General features: G+C 33.8%; 2 protein-coding genes across 2 annotated transcripts; one reads left to right on the top strand and one right to left on the bottom strand.

Annotated features, from left to right (window-relative positions):
• Window positions 1–1,637: 1,637 nt before the first annotated feature.
• On the bottom strand, window positions 1,638–26,321 carry LOC111613829. Its single transcript, XM_023355180.1, has 30 exons — window positions 23,939–26,321; window positions 22,520–22,605; window positions 22,264–22,447; window positions 22,103–22,175; window positions 21,921–22,016; window positions 21,728–21,851; window positions 21,105–21,267; window positions 20,957–21,034; window positions 20,752–20,886; window positions 20,257–20,409; window positions 19,982–20,114; window positions 19,764–19,834; window positions 19,505–19,688; window positions 19,277–19,429; window positions 19,110–19,199; window positions 18,899–19,023; window positions 18,602–18,812; window positions 6,924–7,103; window positions 4,761–4,889; window positions 4,597–4,675; window positions 4,420–4,511; window positions 4,253–4,350; window positions 4,038–4,155; window positions 3,389–3,522; window positions 3,097–3,292; window positions 2,838–3,014; window positions 2,401–2,760; window positions 2,160–2,320; window positions 2,003–2,087; window positions 1,638–1,932 (listed from the first exon to the last, which is right to left on the bottom strand). The coding sequence occupies exons 2-30, from the start codon at window positions 22,566–22,568 to the stop codon at window positions 1,717–1,719; spliced, it is 4,047 nt and encodes a 1,348-aa protein (XP_023210948.1). The 5' UTR covers window positions 22,569–22,605; window positions 23,939–26,321; the 3' UTR covers window positions 1,638–1,716.
• Window positions 12,886–18,581, top strand: LOC111613830 (protein scabrous-like). The gene is made up of 6 exons (XM_023355181.1): window positions 12,886–12,982; window positions 14,836–15,739; window positions 16,370–16,414; window positions 16,512–16,566; window positions 16,663–17,520; window positions 17,609–18,581. Exons 2-6 carry the CDS (start codon window positions 15,017–15,019, stop codon window positions 18,211–18,213), a joined length of 2,286 nt encoding a protein of 761 aa, XP_023210949.1. The 5' UTR covers window positions 12,886–12,982; window positions 14,836–15,016; the 3' UTR covers window positions 18,214–18,581.
• Window positions 26,322–26,508: the final 187 nt, after the last annotated feature.

Genomic DNA, 26,508 nt, shown 5'->3' with positions numbered 1-26,508 from the left:
AATCCGGCAAATAAGAACTACACAGGATATAAAAGCAGTTCTTATTGGGCTGCAATTTTTAAATTACAGACCTATACATTACCACTATAGTCCGTCTGTCCGTCCGTCCGTCGTTCGTTAATCACAAGAAAGGATTTAGATGAAAATCGAGACCGGATATCGCAAGCTAAGCATGAACTTCCGGTTCTGACCGGAAGTGGGGTAATTTTTAAATTAAAATATGATTAAAAATTGCAGTCCGGCATTGTGACGATGCCACAATAATATACATTCGATTTTTCTACAATAATTTTAAATAACTTGGTTTATTTTTATTTTAAAAATTCATTTAATAATATAGGCCTATCTTCCATAAAAAAAAGAAGTGTGACAAGGGTCTGTTATATCTCCTAATAAAATATTTTGTATCGATAATATATAATATTGAGCAAGAATATTATCGCGAAATTGGGATAATTACATAGAAAATTTGCCACAGAAATAGTATTACTGTACTTATTGTTTATAAAAATAAATATTAAAAATTCGAATTAATAGAATTAATATATCGAAATTTTAATTAGTGGTTAATATAATAATTCTAATTGATTAATTAAAGTATATATTAAAAAAATATGTGAATCGTTATCTTATTTTTTAATCTCTAGTCAATAACTAGATCATTCGCGTGATTTGATAAAAGGTTCATTTGATAGTTAACATTGTTATATATTGCATCTATTGTGAGATGTGTGCTATTTTTATCTCGTAAGAACGTATTTCGAACACGTTTAAAAAGTGAAAGTAAATTAAATAGTAAATAAAAGTTTATGAAATATTTTGGCCCACCAGTCGATAAAATCATTGGACACTAACTGGTCATGGGTTATGCCTGGCCAACACATGGACTTTCTTCACGTTAGTAACAACTAAATAGGGTCCCATAGAAGAGGGCATAAATAGCGGCCTTCTTCCTATGGTGTCAAAAAAGGCCCACAGAGAGGAAGCATTCCTCACTTGGTAGATCGCCCACGTGTGTTTTGCCTTATACAAATAATCTAATCCTCGAAATATTTCGATTTATTTATGTTTCATTTTGATATCGGACAAAATCACGAAACTAAATTTTAAAAAATTGATTTTTCTTGTAGTTTTCTTTGTAAAATCTATGGATATGTGTTAATTAATGTATACTGATCCCATTGTAAAGCATGGTGTAGCGTACACCGTGCTATACACTACACCAGGCTTCACAATGGAATCAGTATCGACCTCTTCGTGGTGGATAAAACTCTGCAAATATAAAAAATATATTAGAGATTTGACATATTTTTTTCCCCTCAAACAAATTTAGGGTAGACATTTTCAAAAATTATGTAGGAGGCCGTTGCACGTGTGTAATATAAATAATACTGAATGGCGTAGAGAGAAAATTTTTTTTTCCTAAATGGGAAAGGTCCCTGTTAATCAATAAATCCACAATTTATCTTTGAAACTTCTTTATTTTACATTAAATTATTTTATAATCAGTGGTTTTACCGTAATTTAAAATAATAAATATTAAAAATAAATGTTTGAAACTTTTTAAACACTAAATTATTACATTTAACTCCACAAAAAGAATTCTTTTCTGAATGAATTAATAATTTAAAACCGATTAAATTTTTTATTTCAATTTTGTTCCTTTCTCTCTCACTTTAACAAGATACATAAATGTTTAATATATATATTTATATTCTATTTTTTATTTTCCAGGTAACTTGAAAACAACGTTTGTACTTTGTTGATTCCGCTTAATTCGATTTTCTCGGCCATCGACTTTTTCCTGGTTTTTATAAAAGATGAACCAGCTGCACCCACCATACTGTTGCTGAACATTTTCTGATCTGAAAGCGAAGATTGCTTGGGTGTAATTGGACAAATGTCTAATATTTGTTTGCCTGTCCACAGCATCTGAGAAGATAAGAGATAAGCACAAAATAAACAAGTTGAAGGAAGAGAAAAACCAAACTAAAAAAATTACCTTTCCTTCTCTGCTCCACTTCATCACTGCATCCTCCTCTCCGTAAAGACCAGCACACGATATAAAATTTACTTCGTTGTTGCATCTAAACCAAAGGAAATAAGTGAATAAAAAGTTTAAAAATTAGATAATTATATTTTAAAATTTGGATCCTTACTTGACGTCCAGAAGGCATTTAATCGGTTTATCTCCAATTTTAATTTTCTCCTTTATTACAAGTTCGAGACAATAGAGATAATCAATGCTATTAAACGAAACCAAACTGACTGCTGGAGTTAAATTAGCAGGCTGAAAGCTTATCTCTTTTCCTTCAATTACCTACAGAAAAATGAAAATAATGGCATTTTATATTCCTTCTGTCATTTTATAAACCTTTATAAACCTAAACTAGGACTTACAAGATCGCTTTTGTTTGCTAACGAAAGCGATTTACATTCCGCTAGATCAGTTTTATTGTCTCGAACCGCATAAAATCCGCATCCTTGACGCAAATTGACTGAGGAAATGCTTTTATTTTCCGCATCATCTAATTGCCTCGGTTTATTTTTGTAATTTTCTAATTCTAAGATTAGAGAATTTTCTGAGAGCTCTCGAGATGTTTGCAGACCCTCTCCTAATCGTGGAGGAGCTGATTCACCTCTTGGTTGCAGAGTAATCGTTAATTCTTGATCGATATCATTTTCGGTTACGTCGAAAGGCAACGAAATTTCACTTGTAATTCTAAAATTTTCGGGTCTATCTAGAGGTCCTGCCTCCTCCTAAATGCAAATTAATTCGCCATTCAATAGAAATTCCCTTACTGAAAGCCAACTAAGTATTTAATTTACGGACAAACCTCAATGTTTTCTCCAACCGATTCGTAAATTGAGGATCCTGTGTAACTAATACTTCGCGACATTTTCTTCTCTACGTCATATATTAATAACGATCCATCAGAAGTGCCAACAATGACCCCATTATCGATAGGAAGAATGGCATTTATATGCGTGGGCTGAAGAAACGAATCGTCTTCCTAAAATTTCTAAACTTGTAAATAATTTTTTAAATATTCAAAGGAAAAGAATTAAATAACGTAGCATTAAAAATGCACTTACCTTAGAAGAGTGACACGTGGGCCGATTATGTTTGACGTCAAAGATAAGTTTGCACGCTAGTGTATGAGAGTCCCAAACGTGCAATATGGAGGATCCTCTGACTGAAGTCCAAATGTTATCCCCATTCCACACTAAATTCGAAATGTGATCCATATCATTGCATGTAATTTGTAATTGGTTCAAAGTATCCAACGTTCTGCGTTTGAAATAATAAGTATGCGGCGATTTAATTATGCAATTAATATTCTTCAATATTGCAATTTTTAATAGTTATTATTAATAATAAAATAACCTGGAATTGAGGATGAATATACGATTTCCACACGCACATAAAAGTCTCCAGTCTAATTCCAAGAGACACGAAACGGGACTAGAACCTATACTTATGTAAAATACTTCTTTCTTCTTCCCTGTTTCATAAATATTCTGCAAATGGGAAGAAAAAATAATATAAAAAATTATTTGTTAAATTCTAAACATCTATTTTCTTTAATAAATATATCTAAGCGACTATTAATTTCATTATCTATTTATATGTGAATAGGGATGAGGCAACGCGACACGTTGGCTATCTGTCAAGGGGGGAAGCCTTCCGTCAGCACTGTCTATAGAAACTGGACCCTATTTAGGTGTTACGCACGTGAAAACACCCGTTAAACTCTACGTGGTCAGCCAGGATTGATGCGAACCCACGACCTAGTGGTGCCAGCTCGGCCAGAGGTGGGCATCATTTTTATCTTTTCATTCTTAAATTAGATCAAATTTAAACTCAAATTATCTAATATTGTAGAAGTACTGTATAAGTCTATCCAATATGGCAAATTTTAATTAAATAATAAAACAAAAATTACAGATATTGAATATTTTACGGCACTCGAGAGAACGAGTGCCATAAAATAATCTTTATTAAAAATTTAATTTACTCAAATTAAGCAATTTACCTCGATCACACCTAACGTACCGTCGGCGAGGCCCGCATATATTACATTAACTTCCTCTTTATTTTGGTAGTGTAAACAAAGGACGGAATCATTTAATTTCACTTCCGATAATAATCTCCTATAAAATTAGAAAAATTTCTTTTATTTTTACACATAATTCCTTGGCATATAATTAGAAGTGATTAAATTTTACACGGGTTTACACAAATACTAACCCATTTTTGTTATCGTACATCTGTACCACGTTCGAGACTGTACCCAGAAGCAAGATGTCCGATGTTGCAGAGTGCATACATATAATGCGGGATTCACACTAAAATATCACATTTTTTAAATATTTATTCGGTTAGAAGAATAATTAATAATAAAATCGCCCCTTTACCTCTATGTTTAATTTATACATGATGCAATCTTCCGCATTGATTTTAACAATCTGAGAACCGTTGGTGTGACAATACGCCAACCACAGTTTGTCTGGACGTAGAAAAATACGAAATTTTAGCAATATTTCTGTGTTCTAAACACACAAATATTTATACAAAATTGCAATTAACCTAACTGTTATCGTATACGGTAGCACAATCGATGCAAGGCCTGCTGGTCGCACTTAATTTCCAATCGATCATCATTTCAGGAAGCTTAAAAAAACAATTATACTAATTAAATTACTTACTTATTTAATTTTTTAAATGGTAAACACACTAATTTTATGCTTAATTATACCATATCTGCAAAGGATTTTCTCCTCCTTTCTCTTTTTTTCGAGCTATCTTTTAACAGTTTTGCATAATAAGTTTGTTTAGTCGCTAAGTCAGATCTTCTTGGAAATGGATGGAAATCTTCGAAGGCCACCTGAAAAATAAATAAATAAATAATAAATAATGCTTTCACAACCTGGCAGTTAGAAAATCGAGACAATAAATTAGCTTCTGGATAACAAATTCAACAAAAAAAACCTGTTTAAAACGGAAAAGATACCAGGTACTGTGCGATTCCGGTTTACACAGGTCTTACTGTATTCTTGTCCTTTCTACGTAACGAATTATACTAAATGTGAAAAGGTAAAGGTTCGTTTAGGTAAGTTTTCCATTTACTGTGAAACTGTTTTAGACAGGTTTCTCATTATAAATTTCTTCAAAACGTACTTCAAATTATTCTTTGATAGAGAAGTTTTTTTTTTTTTTAAATTTCGCTTATCAATCAATCATCAACCCCCGAAGAACGGCTACAGACAGGAACGTGACCGTCGTTCGGAGGTGGTCGTTGTTTGGAGGTTCGAACTGTATACAAATGAAAATTAGAGTAGCCAGAATTTACTTGAGGCAGAGAACTTGAATTTACTTCAAGTAAATTCTGACCACGCTAATGTCTTTTTTATTTGAGCTTTCTGAAAAATATTTGTGTTTAATATTTAAAGTTTCGTACGTAGTGATATATTACTTTTAAAATAAATTTCGAATACAAATATAAATCTATTTTAAATACGGTGTTTACTATAAATTATATAACTCGATCAATGTATCATGATTAAGAGCTACTAAAAATTAATGAGAAAAAATAAAATTAATAGTATAGTATGTATTTATATATATCTAAAAGTACTGAATCTTGTTTATTTTATATATATCATAAAAATTTATTTGTTTACAATATTTATGTTCTGAGAGAAGTAGAAGAGAAGGAGGCAAAAAACAGGTTGAGAATTAACATTTGGAAAAGATTTAAAGGAGTTGCAGTTAAATGAGGAGATAAATTCTCATCATCCATCCTTTCATTATCCATCTCTCCATCATCCATCCCTCCATTTTCCATCTTTTCATCGCCCATCCCTTCATCATCCATCCTCCATCATTCACCCCTCCATCATCCATATCTCCAGCATCCATCCCTCCATCACCCATCTCTCCGTCATCCATTCGCTCATCATCCACCCCTCCAGCATTCATCCCGTTATTATTCATCATTCATCCCTTTTCCCTATCACAGAAGGAAAATGGGATGGTTGATGATGATGATGATGATAACAACGTCGATATTTAGATTGATACACTAACGCATATATAATGTACTATACATAAATAAATATTAATTAATTATAAAATAATATAGTGTATTTTTGATTATTAATATGTTCACATTAAATAACATATTTCAAATTAAATTTTAAACTTTCATCTCTCTAACGATTAAAAAATCTCTACACAGGCCCGAATAAATGTATAATTTCTTTACAAATGATTATAATTAATCCTACACCAATCAATCCAAAGGAATTTCGTACCCCATAAAATGGGTACATTTAATTTGTTCTGACCTAAAAACTGCTCCTAGAAATTTCGGATGAACTTAATGAGAGGTTGCGACTTATAAATCGAAAAATACGGTAATTAACTTTTTCGTTTATTAACCTCTGCATATTAGCACAATACAATTTTATTAAGATGTTATCGTTCTGCCAAGGTTAACATTAAAATGCATTCCACATGACGGAAGATTTGTCCTTGAAGATTTTATGATCATCTCTCCACTCATTCATTCATTCCTTCTTCACATACAATTTATATTAATTCTATAAAAATTTTTAAGTTTATTTTTAATGTAAAAAAAAAAATAATAATAACAAATTAAAAGTAAAAATTCACTGGTGTTATTCTAGAAATGTCATCTATAATTTTAAAATACCTTACTAGATGGCGCTATGAATGTCTTGTAGTCTTTTGAAGTCACGTGATCAGCGTGGGGTAATCTTTTACCGAAAACATCACGCGACCACAACCATTAACACCGGATATAATTATATACGATAGAATCTCGAAGACGGGCAAGTAATTGCTAACTTAATGAAAAGAATCGGCGTTGTGTAATATTAATCGATCGCAAATTTACCTTTACCAAATCGTCGACGTTGTAACAGAATTTTGCGCACGCCTTCAATTGTCTCATAACAGAAACTGTGTCTTTCTTCTTGAGAATGGCTTCTTCTTGCATCTTGAGTATGGCTAAGGTGAAACGGAACAGCACTTTGGGCCCCTCCAATAAGAAGCAATCCCAGATACGAAGTAAAGTCTAGAATAACACATCAGAATTAATAATTAATCTAAATTCATCTATCTCTACTAATAGTGCGTGTGTTTGGTATATACCACGTGGCCAAACTAGCTCGCAAGCCGCACGAGGCTCTTTTAGACTCTTATTAAGTCCTACTGTATATAGATTTTGTATAAAATAGGATGCAGTTTATGGCTTCTATCGTGACAAGGTAGGGCCACTGCTGGTGTATAGAGTATTACGGATACGTACGGTTGTTTAATTGTCTGATAATTAACAGAGATACAGTGAAAGAAAGCACACATTAACGCCACGGGTGGTTACGCAAATTATGCTAATGTATGCAAATTTATCGGGTAATATTAATTAAAAGAGTTGAGAGCTGCAAAATGAATTATTTACGCTAACATTTACAGTTAAATACGTGTGTAAATCGTCATCCTTAACTGAGATTTATAGTAATTAAATCTCGTGGACTGTATTCAAATATTTAATGAAACGAGAAGGAAACGATATAATGGCCGCCGTTGTCGTAAATTAGTAAGTCATTTGCGACTTCAATAAAGTACAGTATCTTAATGTAAATTTTGAATTAATAATAATTTATTACCGCGCCTTCATTTTTGTATCTTTGTACATAAGTAAACACGACCGTGTCCAGCTAGTTTTAATGTATTTATTTTTTTTTTTAACGTGGAGGAACTTAATTAGATTTGCTCTTATCAGATTTACACTGCGTTAAATTTTTAGGAGAAAAATATCTATTAAAATGTATGCAAATTTTTCACGTATTATTCGAATATATTCATATAAATTGAATCGTCGAAAAATAAAAATAAAAAAAAATGAAAAAATGATTGATTAAATGGAAACGGTAAAACGGATTTAAAGGGAATTTTTTTCCCCCTCAAAATTGCATTTTTTAGGAAAATGATCCATTAATCATTCTGCCAATTTATATTTCTTTTAAACCAAAATCTTATAACAAATTTTAAGAAATTTTATAAGTTGTTTAGTTCTTAAACGGTTATGCAAATACGTAAAATTATTCGAATCCATAGATGCAAATTCGAAATTAACATAACAAATCGGACACTAGTTTCAATTGTCCCAAACAATGGTGGCAATGGACGTAAATAAACGAAATAAATTTGAAAAATTTTTTACTATAGTCGACTCTTCTTTACAAAAAAAAAAAAAAATCCTCAAAAATTCGAAAAATAAATTTAGGAATTCGATAGTTGGATAGACTGGCAATACACTATATATTTTAGTAGTGGTGTAGGGCGCTTTTAATGATGCCTCCAACATTGTAAAAAAGGACTATAAAAATAGTGGCAAATTGATAGGGGTCTTTTAAGGTTACGTACTGTCTATTATTGTTCTATGGGAGACATTTTAATGGCCCGTTTCGACTCAGATCCAGATGGCACTTTTAGATCCGGCTCTGAGATCTTTACGCATTGCTCTTGATTAATTACGTGTAAATGAAATGATTATAATGTTTTTTAGACATCTAGTGAATAGAAGAGTGCTTCTAAATAGAAAAAAAAAAGTTAAAATATCGAATAATTTCGTTTTATTATATCTAAAAAAGATAGACTGTATCGGTCCGATCGATCGGTATCTTAGTTTTAGTTTACCAAACCATCTGTGTGATAGTTACAGCAATCTTTGTACCTAATGACCCTTGCTCTCGTCAGCGTATCCTCCACACACGAGTTGTCCAGCTGGATAATATGGAGCAAAATGAGGCCCACTTCCAGATGGCAAGTACAACCACTTAACCCTAATCTTAGGCTGGCGCATATCAGGCGTGAAGTCTACCGGAAATTGCTGTATAAGTGGACACCTATAAATGGCCCACTACAAATGGTGATGGAGAATGAAATTAATGAGTCGCTCTCTATACCTTTGACAAAAAGATTGTACCCTCATTTTTTTCTTATCGTTTAATTCTATTTATTACGTATTGCAATCACTACAATGGTACACAACATGTATAATTACAATATTAATAAATTCCTTCTTGTGTTTAACCATTGGCATCACAGTTTTAATGTGCAGTAAATTTTCATTTCAACAGTAAAATTTAATTATAAAATAGTAATCTTGCATAATGGCATAATAGTGAATTAATGTGGTGTTTAAATGTAAATTTTTTACTAAAATCTAATCTGATTATAGCCTTTGTAAACGGATTTTGATGATGTCCCCAGAGAATTCATTAGTAAAACTAAGCTTATTAATCTGAATTAGAAATCGAGCGGAACTTTGACTGTCGCTATTGTGACATGCAACCAAGATTAACAGAGGGATGAATAATAAATGAAGTGCTCTAACGACAATCTGTGAAGAGTATTTAAATCAAAGAATTCCTACTTAACTCTTTGCCTTCGGGATATTGTCTATCATTCTCACTCCTTTCTAAAATCTAATGATTTACTGTACAGAAAAATCATTAAAAATGTCGCATCATTCCTCTGTAAAACGAATAATATTTAACGAGAAAAAAAAAGCCTTATTTCTTATAATTTGATGTTTTTCTTCTAAAAATTTTAATTTATTATTTATTTATTTTATTTACAATTAGGAAGTGTCCTATTACAATAGAATTCCTCCGCCACATCAATATAACCGACAATATATTGATACAAAATATATACAAGTCCGGCTGGAGGTTTTGCGGGGCCTCGGGAAAAGTAACTATTGGGGCCTTAAAATAAGATATTTACAAACAGGAATTTTTCTAAATCAAATTTTCTTTGAAATCTGAAAGCCCGGGGCCCCTCTGAAGCCCGAAAAACCGACGTCTGAGCAGGCCCTCTATAAATATATAATTTTCTATATAATATAACTTATAGGTTACATATACGTATGCGTAGTTTGTATGCATTAAAGTATGTGTGTTTGTATCTTCTGCGATAATTAGACTTCCGCAATAATTAAAAATAATGATATATTTTTTACTGACATTGAAATATAGCCTTATTTTTTATTTAAATCTTAATTAATATTAATTGATGCAGCTACTTTCAAAACTTAACGTTATTTCGGGTGTTGAAGTGTGATTTTTTTCAGCATTCGATGGAAAATTTGGCGTTGATAAGAGATGTAACACGAAGCGAACACTTCTTTTTTTTTCCTGGAGACAATTCATAAATATTCTGAAGAACAGTAGAAACACAGTTCAAGGACCAGAACTCGAGAGAATAACAGATATATAACCAGCTGCTTCCAAAATAAATTCTAGTCATGTTTTATACAAACTTGAAAAATGATACTCAAATCGAAACTGGACCACAGAGAATAATGGGATAAAAAATCAATACCTTTGGAATCTTAAGAATGGAGAAAAAATTCTAAAAAAATGTCCTAAAATTTGAAGAAAGTCAAAGTCCCTTGGAAAAGTCCAAGAAAAAATCCAAAAGTTCAATTCCTTAGAAAAGTCCATGGAAGAAATTCAAAAGCCCTTGGTAAAATTCAAGTTTACATCGAACTTTATTAAGAATTACACTAAATTCTACAAAAATTTTCATGAATTTAACCGGAATCATTAGACATAAAAACATTTCAAAAAGCATTACGAATGTAAGATGTAATAGCGATAACAAGTCAAAATGAATCGTTTGAATCCACAAGTAATAAATATAAAAAGCACGCAGACTTTTTAATGTTGGAGAAGTCTGCCACTTAAGGTTTTACAGCATTATTATTAAGGAAAGTAAAACCAGGCTAAAAAATAACGTTCATTTGAATAATGGTTTGACAGCATTAACCACCGCTCGTAGTTATTTTTATTATTTCGATGCAACCATCATCTCGGAATTTCACTCTTCCATGCCCTAAGGAAGATGCAAGATGGCCGACTTTATTACCATTAAAATAAATAAATAAATTTTGTTTTAAATTCTTTATTCGATTTAATTGAATTCTCGCATAAAATTTACTTCTTTGAATTTAAAAAAGTATAAAAATAATTAAAAAGTCCATTAATTTTCTTTTCATATTTTTATCAGAAAGATGGCGGCGAAATTCGATGTCCCCTCGAATTAAAATAGAAAAAAATATATAGAAAATAATTCTGGCATTAAAAATCATTTCTAAATAAGTCAAATCTAAGTGGAATTTTATTCATGAAGGTATTTAAACAATTATTTTAATGGTGTAAAGAAGATCATTAAACAAATAGACGTGTAGACGAAAGAACGTGGTAAAAAAAAACGAAAACAAATTCGAGCTACTTATTAATGATTCGTCGGACATATAATTTGTCAATTTTAGATAAAATGGCCCCTCGTAAGTTAACCTTTGGTACGATAACCTTCATTAGAAACGCATTGAAGGTTACCGTAACAAGGATCGAAATGTTAAAGGTTATCGCCTTACTAGAAATGCCAGAATAAATAAATAAACTGTGTTTTCGGATAAACAATTAGATTTTGTACACTAATTTACCTAATTAAATTAATCTTATTTAATTATTTTTAAAGTTTTCTTCATTAAGTGCACCTACTCATACGGGAAAGCCAATTATATGTTGTGATTTGTACTTTGACAGTTCTCAACGGGACACCAGCTAATTGATGGATACACGCGCGTTTAACAATTAACCAAAATAAAATTAACACGTTTATTTTTACACGTAGAGTATAGTATACGAGTGTAGTGGAGTAGATAGCATCTGTTTTTACCCGTAAGGGATGGCAGGTGTGATTTCTGGTTCAGATACGAAGCAAACTTGTAACGTTGGCAAGAACTGTCGGAATTTTCCCCCTGATGGCAAGGGTTGGAAACCAATTGAAAGACATCTGCCTCCGAAGATAATCTGATGTGTAAGAGCAGATGTCGAATTTAAACTCATTTATTTCCTGTTTATCCTAGAAAAGCGACCCTCGTTATTACGCAACTTCGTCGTTACGTTTAACCGAAGTAATACGTAATACGGACATATCTCCGAATCTTAACCGATTTATTTATTTATTTTACTTTTTTAGTGTTAGAGCCGAGAAAAATTACCTCGTGTTTATTTTATTTTATTAAAATTGCTGCAGTTAACAAACAAATTTCTCAATTGGTCAGAAGGGATGGCGAGCTAGTAGGAAGTTGAAAGGCTGGTATTTACTGTAGATAGAGCACGAACCACCTGGTCTCTTTATACTCCCCATAAGGGGGCAGGTGGAGCGACCATCTGGCATTGTCCTAGTTGCCACGTGTCCACCAGATCCCCCAACGATCATATTATCCTTTGATAGAGAACGCAGACGATACACTATACCGCATAGACAACGCATGTTCCAAGCTATTCAAGTATCCGAGAGAGATTTCCCTTTACAAAGAAATCGTTGTACGGCCTTGTTAAATTTAATATATGTGCTTGCCAGTTGATAGTTTCCAAAGAATCTTCTTATTTGTTTGCACCGAACACGAGTGGTCGTGTAGAGTTCTTTTAATAAAGCGTAACTACCTCGTCGAGTTATTAAAAAAAAAAGATAACAACCGAGTAGACCGGTTACAAAACGAACATTTTTAAATGAGTAATTTCCTGACTTAAGTGAAATAATTCTAGAGATTTTTTAATAATTAACGCTCTCTGGGTACGCATCCTTCTTATAATTACATAAATGTACGCTTGTTACTTTACAATTAGACAACGTCTAACGATATCATCTGTGATATAACTATTCAAGGATATCAAGAATTCAGTTGTCAAGGTCTGCAATGAAAGCTGAAAGTAAAATAAATAATCACACTAGTTATTTGACGTGTATTCGTTTTTTCCCCTACATTAGCGATTTCGTTTCTCGTTTGTTTCGAGTGGACAACCTCGCACCTACCTACTTCTATATATATTGGAATTTCGATCGATTTTCGCAGCAAATCTCCAAGTAACATCGGTAAGGAACATTTCAGCTGACTTGACAGTTTATTTAGAAATAATAATATTCATAGATATTTTTTCTTCGGGAAAACTTTTTAAAGTGGCTTGCGTTTTTCGAGTTGCTCGCTCGGATGCCACCAGCAATAACTCATCTCGGCCAAGTAGATAATTTGTTCGGCATTGGAAACAATGTAGCGAGTTCGAAGCTCCGTACGAATATAAATCGCGAGTATTCCGATGTTTGTGGTGTGGCGGGACGGAGAGGAAGTGTAACGAACACAAACAATAGGAACGGGGGGAAGGAAAAAGAAACGAGGAATTCAATTAACGAAAAGATTTTGATAAAATATTCTACTGGTTCGTATCATGCAAAGGAACATGCAACGACCTTTCTATTACTATGTATCTACGCACGCCAAAAACAATCGTATTTCCCTGTCTAGTTTTTTTAGTTCACCCTCTTGTTATTTCTTCAGATAAGGCGAACGAACCGGAGCCACAAAAACCAGACAAAAGCAGCCACACCACCTGGACGGCAGCTGCCTCAACACCCCTCCTCAAGATTACAATTTGTTCTCCGCTCCGACTCCAGCTGGCCGTGACGTCATAATAGCCACGTGACTGGGACACGCGCCTCATTGTTGAGTCGCCCCCTCGACAACCGTTCCAAACTGCATTGTAAAACATTTTTAAACTTGGACCGCGTTACCATCTGCGGCCACACATCCAACCCAATCAACGTATCGGTTTTTGGCTCAGTCTGCCGCATTTGCATCTCGGAAAATTCGATATCCCAGCGTAAAACTATTTGGCGGCTCAGACGGAGATTAAAGAAAAACAACACCCTTCCCCCGTACGCGAAAATTATCAAAAATTCGCATCTTCAGTAAGGATTTTTACAACGTGGCATCTGCGAAATTCTTTTTTATCTTTAGTAAATTAAGCGGTGCTTCTTAACGAGTAGTCTAGAAATGAATGAAAGCCAAAACTTGCCAAAAAAACTGACCCAACGAGTATTTTTATATACCTATCACATTAACACGAAAACAGGGAGGAGAACCATGCCTAAGATTGGATTATTTATCCTCATTTCTTACATCTAAACCTCTTAAGATTTCCCGTGTTACATCTATTTTTTACTTTAATCGGATTTTATCAATTCTAATTGATTATTAAATACAGTCTATGAATTGTATATAAGAAACCGCGCACCCCTCCTTCGATATCTAATTTTATCGTTTAATTCCATCGACAGTTAGTAACGTTCTTAACAGAGTAAAACTGTGATTTATTCTACGACCGGGGACATTGTCGGAGGTGAAATATGCGCATCAACTTGCAATAATGCAAATTTCATGCATGTTTTTTAAACAGATCCGCTTTTAAGATGCTTTATCTAGTCGAAGACTTAACTGTCGCGTGCCTCAGATAGGAAAAAACTGACTTCAGAGGCAGGCTGTCGCTGAATGCAAGAGCTGGCGCACACCTGCCACTAAGAGCGATTGACCTTGGTTGAACGAAGCTAAGGGTACCAGCAGCCCTTGACAAATACTGTGGTTATCTACGAATATCTATATCCTTGGTCTGAAGGAAGTTCGTTTTAATTGTCTATTTTTCAATAAAACTCAGCGTAGATATTGTGTAATCGTCAATTAACGCTCCCGATGAATGCGCGCATTCATTAGGAGCATTCGTTTTTATCAGGAAAAAAAATTCGGCTATTTAAATCATTACGTAGGAAATTTTATTATAATTACTCGTATCCGATTTATCGAGCCGGAAAGGTTAGCGGACGAGCGCTTACTTTAGATAAGAACCCGTATTATACGTGCAGAGTACTATTGACAACAGTTAATTTCTATTCTTTAGACTAGTTCGGAAACTGCTAAGAAAGGGGAGGAGTTCCAATCCAGATCGGCAGCCAGGCACGCGCAGGGAGAGCAGAAGCATCTGCTAGCCACGTGCCTCCAGCTGGGGCATCATCAGGCAGCTGTCGACCATCTCCTTTCCGCTATATAAGGAACGAGACCGACTGACCGGACCAGTTAGTATGAAAGAGCGCGAAAGGATGTTGAGGTGGTTGTACGTAATATCCAGCTTGGCTGTTTGGACGATTATTTCGGCCGATGGTAGCGGCAACACCAGGCAGTTAGCCCGTTTGGTCAACGACTTGCAGAGCCAGTTGACCGTACTACAAAAGGAACACGCGGAAGACCAAGAAACAATTAGGCAATTAGAGAAGTTACTAAGTGCCAAGTCGCCTAACGACGGACTGGAAAATTTGGAATTACAGTTGAAGGAATTGAAACGTAGCCTTAGTGAAATTGTTAAATCTCCAGTAACCAGAGGGAGTGCCGACGTAACCGATATCAGAACCGAAACTACCACTCTGAGAAATCAGCTACAGCATCTCAGACAAGAAGTTTCCACTCTACAAGCCAGACAAGAGGAGAGCAACGTGGTTTTCGGACAGCTGAGGACTACCCAAATCACTACTAAATGGCTTCAGAGGAAAGTAGACGAGCTGAGATCCGAAATAAGAGAAGTGGCGGCAGTTCTCAACGTCTCCAGTGGTTTGAACCAACTTCAGAAGTTCGATTCCAATCTGGAACTGTTGAAATCGGACTTTCGAGCTCTCAGAAGAGATTACGATCAGATGGTTGCTTCCCAGGAAAGAGAAAACGCGGGTTTAATCCAACTGAAACAAGATGCTGCCGAGCTGAGAGAGATAATGCAGAGATTGGCACTGAACAATCAGCGCTTAGACCAGCAGGTAACTAAAAAATAATTTAACTTATAGATTTTTATAATGACGCGTCGTAAAAATAGATAATTTTTTCCTTAGTTTATTATATATATTTTACGCGGTCCTAGAAATTCCTCTTTTTTCGACGTATACACGTCGATCGAGAATAGCTACTGTAAAAACGACAGGTGCAGAACGGAATTTAGCCCTGGGGCTTGGCCTCAACTGTTACTTGCTTTCGTGCAACTAAACTTGGCACAAGTCCCTATCGGGTCTGATTGTCTCTATCGAGGACTCCCCGCTAAGAAAATGTGCCAAAGAATATTTAATATCGGCACCGAGAGACTAAATTTTATATTTTTATTGCAACCCGTTCGCTTTAAAATTCGCTCCAAAGTGCCCCTCTGATATCTGCACTCGGAGGCACGCTTGTACGAAATTACAAACTCCCTCCCCCTTTTATGCATTTGAGTAGTTTTAAAAAAAGGGGTCGAAATTAAAGGAAAATGTAAATTATAACTAAATGAATCGTGAAATATTTTTAAATCGAGTAAATGTGTTACGGTTCACCTTGAAATGCCTTAAGTAACTTTGTATATACATCAAGTAGACATTCGATTGTCCCGATTTTTACGTTGGCCATCTGTTGTTTTTCAGGTGGAGGACCTGGATTCAATGAGGCAAAAGGTGCTGAACAAAAAGGTAAGTCGTCTCTACTTAAACTTGTTTGAAAATTCCAAACACAATAATAATATATTCGATTATTTTAAGTAAATTTATTCCCTTTTGTTTCCTTTAGAATAACGAAATCGAATTTTATAAAATGGGTGAGGAGCACGAGTATAATGGGCATGGTAAGTGTTAGTATATACGAATTTATATTTATTATAAATATAATAAATATTATATTTCCCGTGGGCTAATCATTTATAATTTTGAATTAATTTTAGAAGAAAACATGCACCGTCACAGACACCACAGACACATAAAGTCCGAGTTATCGAAGATGAAGGAAATCTTGAGAAGTTTAGAAAGAAGCCAAATTGCTAACGAGAAGGAAATGAATTCCCTGCGGACCAATTATAAAAACTTAAACATGACGGTGGAACAGTTGAAGAAAAATTCGGACCATCTGAAGAGCCAATCGAGATCTCTGCAAACAGAACAAGGAATTCTCAGACGTCAAGTCGGAGAAGTGTTGGAGAGTGTAAACAAAATGGAAGACACGACAGGGAAAAACAGCGCCGCCATAATTAACATGACCGAGACGGCGGGTGGAGTAGATAAGTTGCATTCGTCCACCATGCAACTGTTCGAAGCGCTGGAAACTATCGAAGGAGAATACGGAAATAACATAGGAGAGCTTCAGAAAGAAGTGTCCAAATTAGAATTTAACGTGGCACAGATCCAGTCTTCCTTCCAGGTGATTCGACAAGAACAGTCGAACCACCGGGACATGTTGAAAATGTTAAAAAAAGACATGTCTCTGAACCAGCTGCAAAGTCAAAGGAACCATATCGAATTAACTTTGCTTCAGACGGAACTGCTGAATCACACTTTGCAATCGTGCAAAACTCTGAAGTCGGAACTGCTACAAAATCGAGTTAAGACGTTGGAAGGAAGAATCGATCGAGTTTATGCAGAACTTCGCCTGAAAGTCGACACGGATGCTACAAATCAATGGAAGAATCAGCAGAAAGCATTAACGGAGGAAGTAGAAAAGGTTAATTCCCTGCTGCCATCTGTCGAGCAGAGAGAAGAGAATTTGGAGAAGCAGATTAAGAAGTTCGTTCGAAGACTTCCCAGAGGTAATTACATATTACATTACACTAATGTAACGAATTTAATCATAATTTAAATTTATGTAAACTAATTACGATTAATTTTTAAATTCAGATTGCTCCTCGGTCGAGAGCAAAGAGAGTAAAGTGAATCTGATCCACATCCCTGGGCTATCGGATCCGAAAGAAGTGTTCTGTGATACGAAAACTGACGGAGGACAGTGGACAATTATACAGAAACGACAAAACGGGGAGGTCCAATTCGATCGCAAGTGGGATGCGTACAAAGAGGGATTTGGAGATGCAGAAAACGAGTACTGGATAGGAAACGAAGCGCTTCACTTAATGACAAGCAGCGACAATTACACTCTTCGTATCGACATGTGGGATATGTTCGGCCGTTACAAATACGCCCAGTATAACATGTTCCTGGTTATGAGCGAACACGACGGTTACAGATTAGCCATCGGTGCATACAGCGGTAACGCCAGTAACGCATTAGAGTATCATAACAGCATGGAGTTCAGCACCTCCGACAGAGATAACGACGCTAGTAACACCAACTGCGCCATGTATTACTCTAGCGGATGGTGGTATAATCACTGTCAATTTGTCAACATTAATGGCAAATATAAAATCGGACTGACTTGGTACGACATCGACAGTCACGAATGGATCCAACTAAAGAAAGTGGAAATGAAGATAAGGCCGAGAAGGTAACAGGTTCTACCTCTATCGTCCCGTCTTTTTTATTTATGAGTGCCAAACAAGTAATGTTTAATCATGCAATAGGATTTACCTTCGCCATTAAAATACGAAAAAATTGTAAAATGGACATTTAAATATCGAAGGTTTATCTCAAAACATTTGATAATTTATTAACATTTTTTTACATTAAAAAAAACCTCGTGGGATTTAATCATCCCTAACCTTATCCTAGAGTGTACAGCCCATTGTGATTACGTTGTATATAAGTTGCTTGTATACATTCCTCGTAAATACGATCATTGTGAAATAGTAATGTACATATTGTATTTAGGAAATATTTTAATTAATAAAATAATTAAGTATATTTACTGTATAGAATATATAATTGTGTCGTCATTACCTCAAATGGTACACAATCGAAGAATATCGACATGAACCAGTTAAGTGTTACGGTACGAAGATCGATATCCAAAGTCGAGAGGTGACGGTATAAATTCGGTAATTTTTCTTTAATTAAATCTTTCAAAACTTCCTGATCGGCCTGTGCACCGATTAAACTCTGATCGAAGTAAGTAACAGGAAAAAATTTTTCCGTTATCGCCACCAAACACCTGAAAAAATTCAAGATTCTCTTCAGAAATTACATTTTCGTTAAATATATGAAGAAACGAGCTTTCATTTTCAATAGTAAAATTACCAGAATGCATCTTCGGGTTCAAATATCAGTAAACACATCCCAACTAAAAAATTCATCCCCTGGCAATATCCTAGATAAGGGTTATGAAGGCAAAAGGCCAGCAATACTTCCTCCAGTTTAATAACCTAAAATATACAGAATATTTTTTTAAAATTAAGTGCATACATTACTCGCTTCTTACTCTAAAAATTAAGAACAAAAAATGAATTACACCCTCAGATTTCGGTGTAGAAAAACGTATATTATTGGGCATAGTACGTAATAAATCCAAAGCAATTTGTCTGTTATGGTACAAAATAACCTAAATAAAAAAGTACAGTTAAGTTAAAGGACAGAAAAGTGTAAATTAATTCCATAGTGTCCTTTATATTTACTCGCCTGCGACTCTGTTACAGTGTTTACTAAAGTTTTATAATAGTAGGGCCCCTTTTCTTTCATGACATCTTGAACTTTATCCCTATAAAATTGTCTCCAAACAGTTTTCCTTAAGTGATCCGGAACTCCTTTCCTGACCAGAAATTTTACTTCCTTCTGCATTAAAAATCAAATACATTATATTGCAACACAGTTAATAAAATATGAAACAGTACCCGAATTATTTATTACTTTTATGTATAGTTTTTCGTCTTGCTTGCAATATTTATTCCAGGCATTGACGTGTTTTTCGTACGATCGAAGCTGTTTACTATAATGAGTATACAGCAAGGAGCAAATATAATGTAAGACGACGCTTTCTTCAGTAAAACAGTACTCGAATCCCATAGGGTCAACGTAACAGGGCTTAATTAAACTAAAAAAAAAAAGTATTTTTACTCCCCCCAAAAAATGATTTTTTAAAAATATAAACCTTAATTTCTCGTATTACCAATCGTAAGTGGGTAAATCTTTATTTAATTTTCTCGCTTCTTCTAGTAAAGATAACACTCTTACTTTATGCTGTAACAGTAAAAATTTCCAGAGAAATTTAGAAATTGCCGAGGTTAATAACAGATGGCAGCACTAAAATTAACGTCCGCAGTGCTGCCATCTGTTATTATTACAGTACTACTGTATTTAGAAAAATTAGAAAAAAAAAACTCGAACCCTGGATCCGCCGTACAAATAAACTTCGGTAGTTTCGGGTCCATCTCCGTAAAAAATTCGAATCGATGACAGGAATAGGAAAACGTAATCTCTTTTCATCTGTTCTATTTGGTTTTTTATATCTTGAATTTGACTAGAAATTTTTTAATGCGAATGATATTAAAATGAAGACTTTAAATTTTGAATTTATAAAATTATTTTAAAAATTAAACAAAATAATAGATTAAAATAGATATGTAATAAAGCATATTTAAATTATTAAAATAATAACTTACACTTCTTTGGTTTGAAAACGAAATTGCTCTTGTTGTAACATTCTAATTAATTTGAGAATTTCATCATTTAAGAATATGTTGTGATTTTTTAAAATTTGGCATTTTTCTTCTAATTTTCGGAAATTCACCAAAGTCCTATCTCCGGAAAGATATCTAAAAAAATCCAACAACGCGTTACATGACCTTTCCGGCATAAAATATTTATGTTTATGAAACATTAATACACATCAGCACAAAGTTAAAAGTGTGTATAGCACATCATTTTATTATAAATAACTTTAAAATTTTTATTAAACCAGATCCCACTATCGCGCGAATTTTTTCTTCTTTACTTTTTTGGGTTCGGGAGGTTTCAAAACTTCGAGATTTGCAAAGAACTTGAAGGATAAAACTTGGCACGATTGCAATACTTTACCGTGTTATAGAGAAAACAGCGGAGAAGGTCATCAGAAAACACTATTTAATACCTTTTCATCGTCTAAACTATAATTTTACCTCCAAAATCCCACTCCACCTTGCAAACGGGACATTCTATCTTCCAGCTCTTCCACCAAATCCTCCAATCTTTCCATTGTCGATTTGTAAGCGGCTTCGCGGCATAACGCTTCAGATAGTATTTTATGAGTCATCCTAACGACGAAACCACTTGTTAAAATTCTAATTTTTAAATAAATAAATAAATAAATACGATAGGATCGACCTCATTTCTGCTTCCATTTCTTGGATCTTGACACTGTGATAATCGCTGGTGCAGACGGCAGAATCGCTAGAAATCGAACTGTCAAAGTAATTTTTTTTATTAAAATTGTATTATAATTAAGGACTAGAAAAACGCATTTCGTACGAACCCATCGCATTCTTCTTCGGGATGAAAATAATTGATGTTTGATTCCTCCAATACTTTCGGTATTGTTTCTGTTTGGGCTTCGGGGGCTGAATTTGTTCTTTGCCTTTCATCTGATGTTATGTCGTCGTCTTCCTCTTGAGGTAACGAAGTTGATGAAGTGCTTTCTAAAGAATTTCACTTACGTACGTCAGTAAAAATTAAAATACTTTTACTATAATAATTTTAATCTGTAAAATATTAAATTAAACATGACAACAAAGTTTTCACTCCTCCTAGGTTTTCGGCCCGTCGAGATTCGATTTTTCGTTCTAGAGCGGTAAGCTGTCATCTTAACCGCTCGGCCATGCTGCCTCCTGGTTAAGATTAATCAAGTTTTATTATTTCTAGAACGCAATTAACAAATTTCTTTAAATTAAGCCTGTTATTGTGCCAAGTTATCGGTTCCGCTGGTAAATTACTCTTTATACATATTTTCGGTTTAAGAATTTTGATATATATTTACGATAATCTCACATGACTAGTTTCCTCGTCCTACTTTACTTCTTTCCAAACAAATGGATACCCAAAATAGTACAGGTAACCCACTCAACATTACAAAAAACGTACGTGCGAATCACAACTTACTGTTGAATTTATAGGAGCCAAGTTGACCAGTTGAGTAATCCGAAAAGCAAAAATTCGCTCTAATTTCACATCTTTCTTCCGCTCTTTTGGTATTGTGAAGTACAATTTGCATTTCTTCTTTGTTCTAAAATTTAATATAAATTATAAAATCATTGTAATTTCAGCTTAAAATGTCGATAATTACTTAATTAACCGGTAGCATTTCGTTTCTGTTTTCAAAATTGGTATCTTCGTAATCCGAGCGAATGGGTGCCGTGTTGAATTGATTGTTCCATTCGTCTCTCCTCCTCTGATTTAAGAAGAAATTGAAGAAAAAAAATCGACTTTTCTGCTCTATAAATTATTACTTGTGTTGATTTTGGATGTAGGACCCACCTGCAAGTCGATAATCCATCGCATCATGGATTCGTAATCATCCGCGAATAAGTGATATTCTTTCTGTTCGGAGCTAAAATTAAGCACAAATTATTATTTTTTATATTAATCCAAATGTAATCTAAGGATAAAATCTTGTATTAATATTAAAAGGAACTTACTAAATAATAAATCGATTATTTTCTTCGGCGTGTGGCGTTATGGCCGCCTTTTGAAGGTTAATAATCTCCAATGGAGCCTTGCATCCATTTTCGCTCCCAAACTCATTTTTATAGCAAAAAAGTTGGCAGTTTTCATTTCGATAAACCAGCCAAAGTTTCCTTGGAGGCTTCAAAATGCTTAATCCTAATTTAACACACAACCTTACCACACTAATACAGTATCAAAGACACTACTGAGAAATTTTTCGGTACCTACCACCCGAAGACTTTAGTAAAAGATATCCTTGGAGATTAGATTGGGCCATGACGATGTTCCTCACTCGATGATTAACGTTCGTAAATCTAAATTGAGATGCTTCGCTTATTTATTTTTTAATTGTTACTCCTAATTCATTTGTAAATGAAATTGCTTAACTTACTAATTGACATTACCATTTTTTAAACAAAACTTTGGTTGCATAAATTTTAATTTCGCAAAAAAGTTGTTCAGAAAATAATTGTTTTGTATTTTAAATCCGTGTTTTTAATTTAAAATATTTTATTTTCTTTTTATTTTTGTATAAGTAAAGCTGGCAATGGCTCTTCCTCGACTTTCCTGGCACTCGAACCGGAGGTTAAGGGCACCAGGAAGGAAATCCGATAATTTTAAATTATGGTAAGATATAAAATTTATATAACGTAATAAAAAATAGCGACGACATAAGCTTTAAAGGAAATAATTTTTTTGAATTATGATAAAATCTATTTAAGAAAAAAAACACTACGACACTAGCTCAAAATTAAAAACGGTGTGTGGCGCCATCTGTTATTAGAGATATTTTAATTACTAATTAGTACTTAGTTGGCGCCACCTGACGAGGAGAAAGCCCACGAAGTGTCTTTTATGGAAAACTGACCCCTATTTAGGTATTAGTGTAATAAATCCGAAAACCACGTGGCCAGGCGCGAACCCGTTCAATGGTTTTGTCCACTCCACCAATGGTGGACATAGCAGGTATAATAATAATCATTGTATACGTTAAACGACAAGAGATAGCCTTGTAAAACCACGTGTGACGTTCCTTTTAATTAATATAACTAGTCGTAAAGTTTTTATTTATATAATAAAGTAGAAAATACTGATGCGTCTTCTTATCGAATCAATCTGCCCGCCAGTTTTGCCTGTTTGTTTCGTCATAAACATAATTTCTAATCAGTGACTACGGATAGAATAAATTCCTTTTATTTTTTCCCGACTAATCTTAAATTTCTGGCACCTATTTTTGTCGTAAGCCTATTTACCATTGTGGTAAATAGGTGAACACTAATTTGGCTGCTAATAATTGTATTTTACACCGTTAATCATCGATTGTTTAATATTAATCTAGGGTGCAAATTTTAAAACACGTTTACGGTAAAATCTACGAGACAATTAGCTGGTGTTATTGCTTAACTGTCGACAATACAGAAAACACTTCGTTTGGAATTTAATTAGTAGTAGTTTTAAACGAAACCAAAACAAATTTATTTTATATTTTGAATAAATTTCTGGATCCTACTATAGGATTATGGCCGGCTTCAATTTGACAATAAAATACAAATTTGGATCCTTCTTGCACTTGAATAAATTTCTGGATTATTTAAAAAAAAATAAACACCAAAATTTCCTGTTTTAAAACAACTGGACGTCACTAACCTGAATATAAAATGATAATTCCATTGTTTTTCGGTTGGTTTCGTGTTTAAAATCCGATCGAAACACTAACATAAACTGAGGAAAAATGTAATAAGCGAATACTAAAACGTTTGAGTCACTTTCAACAGATGGTGGGGCAGTGTTTATAACTATACATCACAAGTGAATTAAGTCGACAGGTTTTCGCGTGTATCGACGGTAACGGAAAAAATTACTATCAATTTCCTGCAACTAAATTTAAAATGTGAAATTTTTATCTAACTTTAAACACTTTGGACAAACATTTATATATGAAATATCTGGTTTTTAAATTTGTCTCAATAAGTTACGTCAGCTGATGATGATAAACCGATTGTGAAAAAATTCACCTGTAATTTAAATATTTTATGCTTTTACTAAAGTTTTGAAAATTTAAAACCGATTATTTAAAAACCACGGCTTATTCTATTGTTGAATTAAGTATGATATGAATGAGTAATGTTATATTGTTCTTTGTAATTGTAATATTCTGTTGTAATCTTAATGCCATGACTTATGGGTAAATTTTAACACAATTAAAACAATAGACCACCTTAAACACAAATTTAAATACAGCGCAATTCTTAACAAAAAATACTGTCACAAACGATGGACTGTTCAATTAGATGTGGAATAACCCACCATTTGCTACAGTATTTTTCTCTGTTAAAAATCCCACTAAAGATTTGTATTTAACATAGTCTATTGTTTTACTATAGTCTAGTGTTTGGTGAATTTTACTGGGAAAAAAGCCATGCCACAACTTCATGTAAGGATGTAACCACTAAAGCCAAGATCAGACTAGTTAGATCCCTTGTATTCCCTATTGTTATGTAGGGTCTGAAAGATACACACTTAGGAAGCACGAGAGGAAAAACTAGATGCATTTGAACTCTGAGTGCAGAGAAGACTCCTTGGGATGCCATGGAGCAAAGAAAACTGATCTGAAAGCCATCAAGCCTGCCCTGTTGCTTAAAAGCATGCTTCTGAAGCAAAGTGTGGCCTACTTTGACCACTTGATGCTTGTTCATAAAGGACTGGAGAAAAAAAAAGATATGCTTGGGAAGAGAGGAAAGGCACAGGAAGGGCCAACAAAGAACCAGATGGCTAGACCAGATAAAGGAGGTAACCGATTCTTGCATGAACTGTCATATGTGGTAGAAGATAGAACAGTTTGGAGAAACCTGCATCAGATTGCCAGCAGTGGGCAGCAACTCCATGGCACCTAACAATTGCTTCACATATATGAAATTGGATAACTTCTGCCATTAATATATATACATACATACATATTTTGATTATAACATTAATCTATACTGTGCAAAGTCTTGTATCTGAATATATTATCTGTGAGGAAACAAAATTTTGTAACAATAATCAGTTAATTATACATTGTTATATGTAATATTTAATTTAATAATTGTAGATATTCTCGTCTGATAATGTATAAATCTATTTAAATATTTTATTTTAATACACCATTTCATGAACAATTATTAGTTCTCACTACATACATAAAATTATTTTATGAAGCTTTAAACTCTCATGAACTATAGTACCTCTCCCAAGTTCGATTATGGAGGAGATTGAAAAAGGGAATCCATCAGGACTGATAAGAAACCGAAAAAACAAAACTGCATGCAAATTTCTAGTTTCTATCTGTTACTATTTGTGAGTGTAGTAGTGTATTTTAATAATTCCTTTACTGTAAATTTTGCAGATATTAACGAGGTGGCCAATAACCATGTTTATGGAACTCGCAGAAGTTTTTTATTTTTTAAAATAAAACCTATATTTTTTTTTTTTACACAAATATTATGGGAAGATATTAATGAAGAAGCAGATGAGTGTATAACTTAGCTGAAGCATAAAGATCATTATTTTAATATACAGTCGACCCCCCTATAACACTGTTATAATCATAGCCCGGCACATGTATTTGTAAAATACACGTGCCGGGCAGTGAATGGCTCACGTATTTGTAAAATCTAAGTGACTCGTACAACATGGAATCCATATAAAACAGAATTATCAACAGTGTTACTACAGTCGAGGTCGGGGGGTCGACTGTAGATATATAATGTTTCAATAAATACAATCAATTTGTATTAGGTTGTCTGTATCCTTATAAAAAAATAGAAACAATTAATGTGTCATGAAATAGGCCAATTACTACAGTAAAGCAGCCAATAATATAAAATTTAGCATTTTCGTAAAACAAGGCACATTCCGGATTAAACAATTGGTATTTGTAATTTGTAAATATTGGCAGCAGAAAAGCTATAAAAAGACAAATTCACCAGTAAGTATATTTCACTGTTTAGTCTCTGTTATGTCAAAGAATTCTTTAAAATAAAAATATCCTTAAGAGGCCAATAACTGTATTATTTACCTTATTTATACTGAAAAATAAACAGATAATATTGGTGCTGAAATGAACATATTTAGAAATTTTTCAATGTTGAAAATTTATAAAGTTTTATCAACAGAAGCAGTCCACGATTCATTCTTTATCAAACTGTAATTTTTATTTTGTCTCGATCTTAAGCAAA

Source organism: Centruroides sculpturatus, unplaced genomic scaffold (genome assembly GCF_000671375.1).
Source record: "Centruroides sculpturatus isolate CEXI.00-Female unplaced genomic scaffold, Cexi_2.0 scaffold2010, whole genome shotgun sequence".
NCBI classification, from domain to species: Eukaryota; Metazoa; Arthropoda; class Arachnida; order Scorpiones; family Buthidae; genus Centruroides; species Centruroides sculpturatus.
The sequence above is the reverse complement of the archived record's forward strand: the minus strand, read 5'-3'. Positions and strand labels throughout refer to the sequence as shown.

Coding starts and splice junctions, on each gene's coding strand:
- LOC111613830 (XM_023355181.1), top strand. CDS start 15,017: ATGAAAGAGCGCGAAAGGATGTTGAGGTGGTTGTACGTAATATCCAGC. Junction 16,415..16,511: donor AAAAGGTGCTGAACAAAAAG/GTAAGTCGTCTC, acceptor TGTTTCCTTTAG/AATAACGAAATCGAATTTTA. Junction 17,521..17,608: donor CGTTCGAAGACTTCCCAGAG/GTAATTACATAT, acceptor TTTTAAATTCAG/ATTGCTCCTCGGTCGAGAGC.
- LOC111613829 (XM_023355180.1), bottom strand. CDS start 22,568: ATGGCCCAATCTAATCTCCAAGGATATCTTTTACTAAAGTCTTCGGGT. Junction 20,410..20,751: donor GGTGGAGTGGGATTTTGGAG/GTAAAATTATAG, acceptor GGATTTTTTTAG/ATATCTTTCCGGAGATAGGA. Junction 7,104..18,601: donor TCGATTGTGTACCATTTGAG/GTAATGACGACA, acceptor GTGTTATTCTAG/ACTTTACTTCGTATCTGGGA.